Genomic DNA, 13935 nt, shown 5'->3' with positions numbered 1-13935 from the left:
TATTTTGGAGAATGGCAGCAAAAGCAGCAATAGGCTAGACTCTTTCACCACTCATCACATTTCAGTGTTTTTTGATCACTTTCAAGATCAGTTTTCAGGATTTTCCACTGATCCTGATTTACTCTCATGCACAATGGGTAAGATAGTAAATATGTACGTTTTATAAACAGAAATTAATTCAAAATGGCCCAAAAAGCCACTGTTATGCACGCATTTGTTGTTTTTCTTTTGGCGAAAAAAACATAAAACAGTAGCTGCTAAATGCTGTGAAGTCATTTAGTCACAAGCAATAAAATTATTCAAACAGAGACTCTTATCGTGCTGCAGCATATTCTCCTCTTGGCTAAGGGTGTGTGTGTGTGTGCGCGTGTGTGTGCGCAGGAGGCTTTGTGTGGTGTACCTTGCTGTCGAAGTCAGAGGTGTTTACACAAGCTTTAATGACGTGGAGCAGTGAGTCAACCAAACCCTCACAAGTACGCATCTGTTTTCTGGCCTCCTCACCAGCCGAACTCAAGTTCCTTTAAACACACACACACACACACACACACGCACACGCACACGCACACACACACACACGCACACGCACACACACACACACACACACACACACACACACACAAAGAAACACACACATCAGGCATTCAGTTTTGAAGCTTTGCTCAACAAACAAACGTGCACGTGTCCCACTTGAAAGCGTAATGTGGGCTTTGCCATTCCCAGACACCATCTTTAATGTATGAGATGTGTTTGTTTTGGTCCAACTGAAGTAATGATGTTGTTTACTGGGTAAATAAACTACCAACTTCACCTACGCATGTGCACATAAATACAGCAAACTGTCTCCAATTTAAGTCTGAGCACAATGTCTACAAAGCCAAAATGTCAAAAGGAGAGGCGACGTTGTCTATCTTTGAAATAGTACTGGCTTTAAAACAGAGTCATCCTAGTTTTGTTCAACTTCTATTTACAGAAGAGCCACAAGCATGAGCTAATCCCATGTTGAGTGTAATAGCACCAAAAGTCCACAGTGGGGCGCTGGTGTCCAGTGGGATCATCAGGTGGTTCACCTCAGACAGCCAGTGGTGTTCCTGAGCACCAGGGAGGAGTGAAACTTCAGCTTGTGGTCGTCGTCGAAGGTGGAGCTGCACCACCCGGAGTGAGGGATGATCACAGTGTTGGTCAGAGTCGATAAGGCGTCCCGAATGATTGTCATCTTCACCGCGTCGCACGACGACAGGTTCCACAGCACACCTGGGGACAGTCAGACAAACGTGTGAAAATCTCAGCTGTCGTGTGCATTTGGAGCAAGCCTCATTAGGTGTGGATGTGTCCACAGACAAACACAAACAAGCGGGCAGATAAAGGGCCTAAGAAAATATGTTCCTGCAGCTCTATTATCGACATCAGAGGTTTCCATCATATTTCATCTGCGGTGGATATCCTACAGGCACGAATTACGACTCCAAATGAGAAAAAATAAGAGCGGATGAGGCAGAGATCCATATGGCTTAGTCATTTGAAATGAAATATAAATAAAGTCTCTAGAAATGATGCCATCATTTTCGCTCCTTTCAAATATACTTTTGGTAACCACTGATAATCATGTACAGTTCTGACAGCCTTTGATGCTGCAGCTGTCAGGGATTAGCCAGCATGTAACATGTTCTTCTAATTAGACGGCTCTGGCTGCAGGGCTAATGCCGAGGCACAAGCCCAATTCAGCAGAATAACTGTAACCTTGCAGGAGGAGAAAAATGCATGTAGCTAGCTAGCCACTACAAAAATAAAAAATATGCCGTCAAGACAAAACTTCAAGGGGCATGAGCTGGAAGCCTGATCTGTTGTTTTTGTCCAACGACTTGCTCAGAATAGTCATGACCACTAGAGCTGGACTTGTTTTGACACTGAACTCTGTGTTTTTATTCATGGGTTATCACAAATACTTATTTCTCAACTTCACTGTTTATTTTCTCTCAGCACGTCGCTCCTTCACTCCGTCTGAAGTCGCTGAGATGATAAAAGTCTATAATAGGACCCAAGAGCCCAATTCAGACATTCCTGGCAAAAGGCTTTAGAGGAAATTATGCCACAGACATGGTGTCTCCACTTTTGCAAGTCATTTAATCAGCTATTCTAATTATCATCATCCATAAATGTTTCCAAATCCATTAATTCCTGACATGAAACATTATTGCTTCGCTTAATATCGTGCAAAAACATTAAGACAAAGATGACAATAATGTATGCTTGACTTTTAAATATGCAGCCCATCTTTCTTATCGGAGCCCCTCAGCGGTGTAAGTGGGTCTGTGTGCCAAAAAGCCAAGCATCAGGTGGGCTGCCGCGAATGCTCTGCTCCAGACATTGGCACGCAGTCTAATTTACACAAGCACATTTGAGTGTGAGCGTTCTCCACACGACACACAAAGGCGTGTCTTCAAAGAGGGTCGTTAACGCGGAAATAAATCTCTCATCCAAGCCGAACAACTTTTGTTCCTTTTAGCTTCACCAACTGCTCAATCCACAGCCCCCTCGAGCACCTTCTAACGGCAGTTTGTAGAAATGAATGTTCTCTGCAGGATATCAGATTGGTCCTGCAGAGGCAGCATGCTGGAGAAATCAACCGCAGGAATTACTGAGGTGTGACTGACAGACCTGTCAGCGGTGCAACACCAGGAGCAATCCTCATAAGTCATGGCTGACAGTCGGATGGACCGAAGCTGTTTGTGAGTAAATATTATGATGTATTTTGTGAAGTTTTGTACACTCCTTTGTGTCTTCATTTTACTTTTTTTTTCCCCATGTCCTGTCTGGCTTTGAAGCAAACAGAATTAATGTCTGAAAGACTCACAGATTTACTCTCAGGTGGAGGAGCATCAAAGCTTCTGCTTTTAATGTCACGACTGATACTTAAAACTTTATTTTTGTGGTTTTTTGAGTGCTTTGTAATTCCGACCAGACATGAAGACAGAGGTGAAAGAGAAAGGAAGAGACCGGGGGGGGGGTCCACAAAAATAAGCAATCAAGGATGAACGGGAGTCTGCTTCTAGACCTGCAGAAAAGGGACACACTTGATGTGGAAATAGAAAATCAACATTGTTTTACTGAACAATCACGATAATAAATCACAGTGCATTAAGTGCCAACCACAGCCCTAAGATATGTGTTGAACGTGCCCAAGTCCATACTTATGAGAGCACCACGTAAGAACCTGTGTGTGTACACGCGCTTGTATATGTAAGGTTTCTCTATAGGAGCATCCAATAGAGAGTGTGAGGGGCCACAGATCTGCCCTCCAAAGATGTGTAGGAGATGGAGGGAGCTCCAAGTCCCAAAGATCCAGGAGCTGTCCCAGAGCACAGGGACCCCAGGGAGACTGCAACCAGAAAAGCCCCTGCCCCCCTCGAGAGGCGCAGAGGATCGCCCCGAGTGGCCACAACCAGCAGCTGGTAGAGTCCCGGGAGATATCTGCGGCAAGCCCACACGCCCGCCTGCAGCCATCCACCCCCTAGCCGGCCGAACCCAAAACCCAGCGACCCGGGACCCAGGGGCAACCAGCCCTGCTGGGGACCCAGCAGAGCCCAAGGACCCAGATCCCACCACACAGTCACTGGGATTGATCAGGCAGACGCCAAAAATCTTATACCCCCTGACCCGGGAGCCATGAACACTCAGGCAGACCAAGACGCCGCACTCCACACCAGGTGTGGCAGGGGGAGGGGAGACGAAGATGTATAGCAGCAAAAGAAGTCCCAGGAGAGGGGAGGAGTCAAAGGTCCCACCTGACATATACAGTCATACACAAACACAATCACACACTCCCTTCCTCATGCTCACACATACACATACAACCAAAGACTTACAAAAATGCACGCTGGACACCCACTCATGCTCCCCATACACACCCTATTCATTCTGGTCCCGGTACTGCTGCACATGGGGTACAACCATTACCGGTTCCCAGAGTTCGACCCTTTCTGCTGGGGTGCTGATGAGTAGGCTCCACCACCCAACGCTGAGCAAAGAAACCCACCACCCCAGACCCCAGCCAGACAGCCAGATCTCCCTCCTATCCTCCAGCCCAGGGAAGCCAAGCAACAACAGAGGTGTGCTAAGAACCGTAGTCTCCCCCCGCCTGCTCCAATACAGTCTCAGCGCGTGTTGATGAGGTGTACTCCATGGCTGTGGTGAGCAGACAGTGCGGGCATCGTCTGGCTTATGCCAGCTGATGCCACCACACCACCCCTCTTCCCCCACAGCCCTCTGTGTCTAAGTGCAGTTTAAAATTGGAAGTGGGCACCGGCACTCGGGATGAGGCTGAAAAATCCCCCTGCCAAATGCTGTTGAATGTGCTCACTCCCAAGGCCCTAAGTGTGTGTTTGCGTGGGATGTCGTTGGTGGAAGCGTTTAAGGTGCAAATAAAATTGGGGCAGATTGCCACAGGAATGCAGAAATGGGGTCCATACCCGCACCCCCTGACTTGTCCACCCCCCAAGGTCCTATGTGCATGTTTGTGTGATGATGTGAGGGAGCAGGAGGAGAAAAATGTGTGGGGATGGGGAGGAATGGCTGGTTGGCCTAAGCCCTCCAGGGAGCCAGCTCCCCCACTGGCTCCAATAGGCACCTCTGTTGCCAAAATGCCACACAGGGCATGGAGACCCCAGCTCATCTTGCCAGGGCCCAAAGCAGCAGCATCGCAGAGCTCCACGGAGTCCGAGGGAACCAACGCAGCCCCACCCCAGCAGAATATCTACTCCCATTCCTGCATTTGCACAACTTCCAGAATATATGACATAGGACATCCAGGTAAGGTTGGGTCCTCCCCCTCCTGGCCACTCCCTCCCCTGTGATGGGACAGCAGAGGAGCCAAGCTCTACCTGAGGACCCTGAGTGCGGGCCAGGCACTGCCGCATGTTCCTGCCTTCATCCCGGCAGCATACATGTCAGGACCCGACCACCAAGGCCCTGCCCAGATCCCCTCTTTTTCCATTCACCTCTTCATTTGACTTTTAAATGCACACCCCAAAGCAACAATATGAGATAAAAGAGAGTATTTAGAATAGGCAAGTTTAACAGCTACAAAGGCACTGATGATGCAATTAAAGTTAATTAATGGATGGAGATCTTCTTTTTGATATCATGATGTCATCTAATTAGATCCACTCCTGTGTCACACCTTTGGAACTCCATCAGAAGCCTTCCACCTCCATACAAGAGCAGTTGGCAGACACTTCCGCCTGTCCTGACTCAGAGCCAAGACCAAACTTTGCGAGGTCCTTATCTCAAGTATGCTTTCTCCGGATGATGTAATAATCATCACCCACATGCAGCAACATCTCCAGCCCTTGATGACTCACTTTGCTCAAGCTTGCAAGAACTCTGGCCTCATCCTTACCTGGCCTTCCCACTGGATGTGTCAGTGGCGTGTAGTGTAATAACCACGTTTAACTCCCTACTTGGGAGTGTTTCAGATGCAAAACGGCAGTGAAAGCATTCTACACAGCTCGTTCCACGAGATCACTAAGTGACCACAGTGTTGCAAGATCACTTATGTATTTGCTGGTTTGCACGATTTTGTATCCAAAAAGGTCCGTGGTTTATTTCCTGTTTACCTTGTCTACGGAGGTTTCACTGGAAAATACATACTTTTATTTACTAGTTAAGCAACTGGCTGGGACTTTTATTTTGAAAAGTTTCTCAATCTCTTAAATAGTGTTTCTTGTTTGACTTCCTGTGTGGCCTGATCTGAACGGTTGAGCTTAAAGATAGATCCGAAACACAAATTTTGTAGAACAACACCTCACTACGCTTCTGGAATGTGGCCAAATTGCAATGGAGGCTAATTTCTGCGTATCACGCATCAGGAATGTTGTACGATGCGTACGCATCCAGTGTAAAGGCCCGGAAAGTCTAAAAAAGAACAACGTGATGGGTCAAAGAACGGTTGACCCTTTTCCGAAAGTTGCTAACAGTTCACTAAATTGAGATCTAACACCACAGACGAGCTCTCTTTTGATGCCAACATCAGCAAATCAGCAACGATCCACATTAATTTATGACAGCAAGACATGGACGACCTACACCAAGCTAGAAAAGAGGCATAACACTTTCCACCTCTTGCTTTTACACATCCCCTGGCAAGATAGGGTGCCCAAGTGTTTTGCTTTGGCCTCCCGAACATGTACACCCTTCTCTGGCAGTGGTGACTAGGCTGGTTGGGTCATGTCATTGCATAGACAATGGCCAACGCCAAATGGACATCCTTTACAGGAAGATGGAAGACTGGTTGTCTACTTTGATACAAAAACATCTACAAGTAAATCCTGTGGGTATTAACCCTGATTTGTGGGAGGACCCAGCAGCAGGCCTCTATCTGGAAAGTGAAACACACCAGAGCTGAGTCAAACTACACTGTGACATCATCACTGGGATCGGGGTAGCTCAGCCACCAGCAATGATGCTCCACAGCATAACAGGACAGTGATAATCAATCCAGAGACATCTGATTGTGACCTACTACATCCCTTATGTGATGTGCCCTTATGTCTTGTAAAAGTACAGAGGGAGACGCGTCTGAGCCATCAACAGAGATGTGGTCACAAACATCCCAATGATACTGCCTCATCCTTGTTCTGTGGTGATGCATCTATACTCCACAAAGCACTGAGCTGCCTTTGTTTGGTCCACAAAAGAGGAACAGGTCATCAATAAGGTGTAACTGACACGTAAAAGTGTCTACTGACTCAATGATTTGAATGACATTAGGTGTCTATAACTGACTGTTACACACTGGGAACACAGTGTGCTTGGATCCACTTTTCCACATCAGAAGCTGCAGACTTTGCATGTAGTAAATCTATTTTGACCACTTGTGCAATTTCTCCTTAGGTTCAACTTCAGGTTATGTTAGATCTTTTGTAACAAAACATGCTGACTGGCAGCGCACACGCAGGAAAGACCAGAGCAAAAAGCCCTACAGAGTCTCCTAGTCCATGACTCATAGCATTTAAGAAACTACATTTATTAGTTTACGTGTTCATCATTAGCCATAATGTGCTAGACATCTTAAATAGTAGCTTGACATTGGCTGAAGTTCCTTCTGCCTTTAAACACGCCGTTCTTCAGCCAATCTTGAAAAAACCTGGTCTCGACCCCACTGATTACTCTAATCTCCGACCAATTTCCAAATTACCGTTTTTATCTAAGGTCCTTGAGAAAACAGTGTATGAACAGATGCTGACACATCTAAATGACAATCAGGTAATGGACATTTTTCAGTCTGGTTTCAGAAAACAGCACAGCACTGAAACTGCTCATGTTCGGGTGTTTAATGACATTTTTCTCGCTTTAGATTCAGGTTTCCATGTGGTTCTGCTACTTTTGGATCTATCAGCAGCATTTGACACGATCGATCATAACATCTTGATCACCAGACTTCAGACTTGGGCTGGCATTTCTGGTTCAGCCCTAGATTGGTTCAGGTCATACTTTTATAACAGGTCCGCTAGAGTCATGTTGGATGGCTGTTCATCCGAGTCACAACCACTCCGTTGGGGTGTCCCACAAGGTTCAATACTCGGCCCGTTACTATTTAACCTCTATATACTGCCCTTAGGAGCCATTTTCAGAAGGCACGCTGTCTCATACCATCTTTACGCTGATGACTGTCAGATCTACTTTTCATTCAAGCCAACTCAATCAATGCAAGTTCTGTCTGATTGTATCGATAATGTTAAGCTTTGGCTTGCTGATAACTTCCTCCATCTGAATGACTCCAAAACAGAAGTAATCGTTTTTAATCCTCACAGCATCCCGGCTACTCATCAACCTGACCTCAACTATCTCTCACCTAATGTCTCCACTGTAATTTCCAACCTTGGAGTTAAAATAGACCAGGCTCTGAAGATGGATGCTCAGGTCAATAACACAGTTAAATCATGTTTTTACCACCTCAGGCGTATCTCTAAACTTAAGCACATCCTGAGTGTCCGTCTTCTCAAATCAGTAGTCCACACTTTCATCACTTCACGGCTGGATTACTCCAACTCCTGCCTATACGGCATCAGTAAAGCAGCTCAATCTAGACTTCAGCTAGTCCAGAATTCAGCAGCTAGGTTCCTGACTGGAGTTGACAGAAGACAGCACATTACACCAATTCTAAAATCTCTCCACTGGTTGCCCGTTCATCTCAGGATCAATTTCAAAATCATGCTGCTCACTTATAAATCCCTGAACAGTCAAGCTCCTCCATATCTGTGTCAACTCGTCCATTACTACAATCTGCCTCGTGCTCTCAGGTCTGAGGATAAGCTCCTCCTAGCTCTTCCAAACGCATGTCTGAAAAGCCGTGGAGAAAGGGCTTTCTCTGTCTGTGCTCCCAAGCTGTGGAATGCATTACCACTACTAGTGAGGCAAGCACCAACAATTAGCATTTTTAAATCTCGCATGAAAACTCACTACTTCAACCTTGCATATAATACATAATCATGGACCACTTTCGACATCTGCATTCTTTCTACAATAGAATGCACTATAATTAACATCTGTATTACTGTGGTTCTTTCATATGTTTTTACCTGTTGTTTCACATTCCTTTGTGTTTTTAGTGTTTTACGACTGTTAGTTCTAGTATTTTCTTGTTTTCATTTTTTCTTATAAACTATGCTTTAAATGTCATTCTGAACGTGTTAATTAACTGTAATCTTTTAATGTACAGCGCCTTGTCTGGTTGTAATGCCATGTTGAATGCGCTTTATAAATAAAATGGTATGGTATGGTATGGTGTTAAAAAGTTAATATGCACGTTTCCACAGAGAAGCTTTAAATTTCAACATTTATCTTCACACAATAAATAAAAATGATTTTCAAAATTTGCAAGTTCTCCTTTTAGACGTCGCCTCTAAAGTATAGATTGTTATGGCATCTCTTTCTTCCTGGTGAAGCTGTAACACAGGCGATCCTTTAGATCTGTCAGTAAAGGTGCTGATCATCCAGACCGGCACCATTTATTAGCCTTTCACATTCAGGGAGTTAAAGTAGAAACTTGTCACTGCTGCAGGGGTCAAACCACAGAATCAGCTCGGAGAGTCCTCATTTTCGCTTTCCTTGAGCTGAAGTTAGAGTATCTGGTCTCATAGAAATATCTAAAATAGACATCTCTTTTTATTTATTTGACCCAACCTTTTCATTTTTTCCCTGAGAAAGGTCAGCAGTTCACAGCGTACCTTGTAAACTAGTATTTTGCTGGTATTTGTGAGTATTTTAAAATTTGTTTTTGACGTTTTGATGGGATAAGACCAAGTTTGGGCATGCAGTTGAGTTTGGAAAGCAAAGTCAATCTGGGATAGGGGAAGATACGTAAAATCCAACAAGTCTGAGCGAGTATGTGTGAGAGTGTGTGTGTGTGTGTGTGTGTGTGAGTTATGATCTCACGGGTTAGTTTGTAGATGGTTCAGTGACTTAATCAGCTGCTGGGGTACAAGATGCTGAGACTGCATCAGGGCAACACACAGCATGACCCTTGACCCCAAACAAGGGTGGCCTTGTCTAACAGAAAGCCATCTGGACCCGAAGAAGGAGATTTAACAGACGACCTAAAGTTCTGACAACTGTTCAAATGACTTTTTAACCATTCAGCTTTAAACTCCTGCACAAATGTGGCTTTTTAAACAGAAAGGAGATGGGAACGAGTATCTGCTCTGATGAAAGCACCTTGTGTGCATTCTCATCAGCTGTATTTAACCAAAGGTGATGCAGAACTGCTGACCTTTTCAAACTGTTGACCATCCTGGGGGTCTGCACCACCAATTAGCTTCAGCAACCACTTCTGAAGAGTGGATGAAAGAAGGGAACTTGGAGCTCACATTACAGTCGATATTTGAGAGATTTTAGACTCTTGCATGCTACAACACAAACACCAGTGTGAACAGAGATGAATTATGTTCCTGCCCTTTTAAAAACGCTGATTATATTCTCCTTTGGTGTGTGATAAGCAAAGTAAATACACACTTGACTGATTGAGCAAGCTAAAAACAATCTCCTTCCAGTTAATACAAAATGATCGTGCTCGTACTCCGACTGTATTGTTCTCCCCTCGGGGGACTAGCGGACTGTAACCTGAGACCACGTTATAAACGAGGCAGGAGTTCAGCACAAACAGCTGACTCAGCCACCTGGAAGCCAAACGTCTTGGCTCGCTCATTTCAGAAGAGCTCCACCCTGATCTGAAACAACAAGAATTTATATCCTTTATACAGGGTTTAGCAGAAAAATGCGAGTTTTCAGAGACAAATGTACAGGATCCCTGCAGATGAAATTATTAAAATCCTGTTGAGGTATATCAGAAGTGAAAAAGCACAATTAAATCAGTGAAAAAGAAACAAATCAAAACAAGCAAGATCGATCGACGTGTTTAACTGTATACCATATAAAATAACAATTAACCTCTCAGGAAAATTTAATAGAAACCATTAACCGCTGTCCCAAAACGAAATATAAAATGTTTTCATGTTTAGAGGAGTTCGGACAACAAAGAGGAGTATGTGTACAACAATATGTGGGGTTGAACTATGGAACAATTTGAGTGAAGATTTGAAAAATTGTGTAAAGGTAAATCTATTTAGGAAGAGCTACAAAAAACATCTATTGGATAATTATGTTGATGAGCTGGGTTAAATAGAATTATACAAGAAGTTGATTGTCGAGTATGTTTAATCTATTTGTTCTCTGTATTATTGTTATTTTTATATAGATATGTTTCTTAATTTTTAAATTTTGTTTTTGAGATAAGTTGAATTAAAATAAGTGAGAAGGGGTAGGAATGTACAAGTTTTACTTCTAACTACTCCTTTTCGGACCTTATTATTTGATTGCCTTTGTGTCGAGTTGTGCTGTATAAAAAAAGTTTTTTTTTTTTAACATTAGTTCGAAATAAAGTACAAGTGAAGTCAAGTCAAGTCAAGTCAAGGATCATTACTCATTAAATTACTCTGCATTACCAAATATAGTCTCACAGGAAGAAGATGACATGAACAACGGTCACAGAAATTGATTTGATTAACAATAGGGATGCTCCGATCCAATCACATGATCTTCAGGAAATAGGAATCGATGGGAGAAATCAGATTTAACCATATAAAACAACAAAAATTACTTTTTAAATTCAGGCTGAGAAAGAGACTTTCAAACGAAGAAACAATTGCTGAGTTTTAAATTTAAAGTTCCTCTACGTCAGTATTCTTTGTTTCACAGACAACAACGCCGCAAGTCCCACTATTTAAGGTAGTCTGGCAATTTACGCTCCATAACATGTAGCACATGATCACAGGATCTTTCATGGAGGTAAAGTCAAAGAGTCGGAGTACCCGGCCCAGAGGGTTACCGGGGTCCCACCCAGGAGCCAGGCCTGGGGTTGGGGCCCGTGAGCGAGCACCTGGTGGCCGGGCTTTCGCCCATGGGGCCCGGCCGGGCCCAGCCCCAACCGGATACATGGGCTCATCCAACTGTGGACCCACCACCCGCAGGAGGAACATGAAGGGTCCAGTGCAATGTGGATCGGGTGGCAGACCAAGGCAGGAGCGTTGGCGGTCCAATCCCCGGACAAGAAAACTGATTTTTGGGACAAGGAATGTCACCTCGCTGGCGGGGAAGGAGCAGGAGCTTGTGGAAGATGGTTGAGCGGTACCGGCTAGATATAGTCGGACTCACCTTGACACACAGCATTGGCTCTGGAACCCAAGTCCTTGAGAGGGGTTGGACACTCTCCTTTGCTGGAGTTGCTCCAGGTGAGAGGCGGAGGGCTGGGGTTGGCTTTTTCTTAGCCCCAAGACTCTCTGCCTGTGTGTTGGGGTTTACCCCGGGGGACGAGAGGGTAGCTTCCCTCCGACTTCGGGTCGGGGAACGGGTCCTGACTGTTGTTTGTACTTATGGGCCAAATATCAGTTCAGAGTACCCACCCTTTTTGGAGTCCCTGGGATGAGTGCTAGATAGTACTCCATCAGGGGACTCCATTGTCCTGCTGGGGGGACTTCAATGCTCAAGTGGGCAATGACAGCTTGACCTGGAGGGGTGTGATTGGGAGTAACGGCCCATCTGATCTGAACTCGAGTGGTGTTTCGTTATTGGACTTCTGTGCAAGCTGCAGTTTGGCCATAACGAACACCATGTTCGAACATAAGGATGCCCATCGGTACACTTGGTACCAGGTCAGCCTAGGTCGCAGGTCGATGATAGACTTTGTAGTCGTATCATCTGACCTGCGGCCGTATGTTTTGGACACCCGAGTGAAGAGAGGAGCGGAGCTGTCAACTGATCACCACCTGGTGGTGAGTTGGATCAGATGGCAGGGGAAGATGCCGCGTAGACCTGGCAGACCCAAACACATAGTGAGGGTCTGCTGGGAACACCTGGCAGAAGAACCTGTTAAGACTTTCTTCAACTCCCACCTCCGGCAGAGCTTTGACCGCGTCCCGAGAGCAGAGGGGGACATTGACTCCGAGTGGGCCTTGTTCCACTCTGCGATTGTTGAGGCGGCTGTTGCTAGCTGTGGTCGCAAGGTGGCCGGTGCCAGTCGTGGTGGCAACCCCCGGACCCGCTGGTGGACACTAGAGGTTCGGGGAGCCGTCAGGCTGAAGAAGGAGGCCTACAGGGCGTGGCTGGTCTGTGGGTCTCCAGCGGCAGCAGACAGGTACCGGATAGCCAAACGGGGTGCAGCAATGGCAGTTGCCGAGGCAAAATCTTGGGAGTGGGAGGAGTTTGGTGAGGCCATGGAGAAAGACGATTGATAGGCTCCAAAGAGGTTCTGGCAAACTGTCCGGCGCCTCAGGAGAGGAAGGCAGAAACTCGCTCACACTGTTTACAGTGGGGATGGGGATCTACTGACGTCAACTGAGGCTATAGTCGGACGGTGGAAGGAATACTTTGAGGAGCTCCTCAATCCCACCTATGCGCATTCCGAAGAGGAACCAGAGCCGGGAGACCTGGGAATGGACTGTCCAATCTCGGGGGCAGAAGTTGCTGAGGTAGTCAAACAACTACACAGCGGCAGAGCCCCGGGGGTGGATGAGATTCGTCCTGGGTATCTCAAGGCTATGGATGTTGTAGGGCTGTCATGGTTGCCACATCTCTGCAACATTGCGTGGCCATTGGGGGCAGTTCCCATGGAGTGGCAGACCGGAGTGGTGGTCCACATCTTTAAGAAGGGTGACCTGAGGGTGTGTTCCAACTATAGGGGGATCACACTCCTCAGCCTCCCTGGAAAGGTCTACTCCAAGGTACTGGAGAGGAGGGTCCAATCGATAGTTGATTGAGGAGGAGCAATGTGGTTTTCGTCCTGGCCGTGGAACTGTGGACCAGCTCTATACCCTTGCAAGGGTGATGGAGGGGGCATGGGAGTTTGCCCAACCAATCCAATGTGTGTGTGTGTGTGTGTGTGTGTGTGTGTGTGTGTGTGTGTGTGTGTGTGTGTGTGTGTTATGACCGTGTCCCCTGTGGGGGACGCTCCAGGAGTATGGTGTGGGTGGCTTTCTGTTAAGGGCCATTCAGTCCCTTTACCAGAGGAGCGTGAGTTTGGTCCGCATAGCTGGTAGTAAGTCGGACCTGTTCCCGGTGAGGGTTGGACTCCGCCAGGACTGCCCTTTGTCACCGGTTCTGTTCATTACCTTTATGGACAGAATTTCTAGGCACAGCCGTGGTGTGGAGTGTGTCGAGTTTGGTGGCAGGAGAATCTCGTCTCTGCTTTTTGCGGATGACGTGGTCCTCCTAGCTTCATCAGGCTCTGACCTTCAGCTCTTGCTGGGTAGGTTCGCGGCCGAGTGTGAAGCGGCTGGGATGAGGATCAGCACCTCCAAATCTGAGACCATGGTTCTCGACCGGAAAAGGGTGGCTTGCCAATTCCGGGTCGGGAGAGAGGTCCTACCTCAAGTGGAGGAGTTTAAG

At 46.2% G+C, this 13935-nt stretch overlaps 1 protein-coding gene across 6 annotated transcripts in view; it reads right to left on the bottom strand.

Annotated features, from left to right (window-relative positions):
* The window catches only part of LOC107390081 (plakophilin-4), a 120475-nt gene that overhangs the window by 13805 nt on the left and 92735 nt on the right, over positions 1 to 13935 (bottom strand). For all 6 annotated transcript variants that reach the window (XM_015966609.3, XM_015966608.3, XM_070543961.1 and 3 more), the window contains 2 exons: positions 1068 to 1251; positions 401 to 518 (listed from right to left, as the gene is read on the bottom strand). In XM_015966609.3, the coding sequence (XP_015822095.1) occupies positions 401 to 518; positions 1068 to 1251 (302 nt within the window). The remainder of the gene's footprint in view (positions 1 to 400; positions 519 to 1067; positions 1252 to 13935) is intronic.

This window comes from Nothobranchius furzeri, chromosome 14, assembly GCF_043380555.1.
Source record: "Nothobranchius furzeri strain GRZ-AD chromosome 14, NfurGRZ-RIMD1, whole genome shotgun sequence".
Lineage (NCBI taxonomy): Eukaryota > Metazoa > Chordata > Actinopteri > Cyprinodontiformes > Nothobranchiidae > Nothobranchius > Nothobranchius furzeri.
Note: the sequence above shows the minus strand (reverse complement) of the source record. Positions and strands in the feature narration are given on the sequence as shown.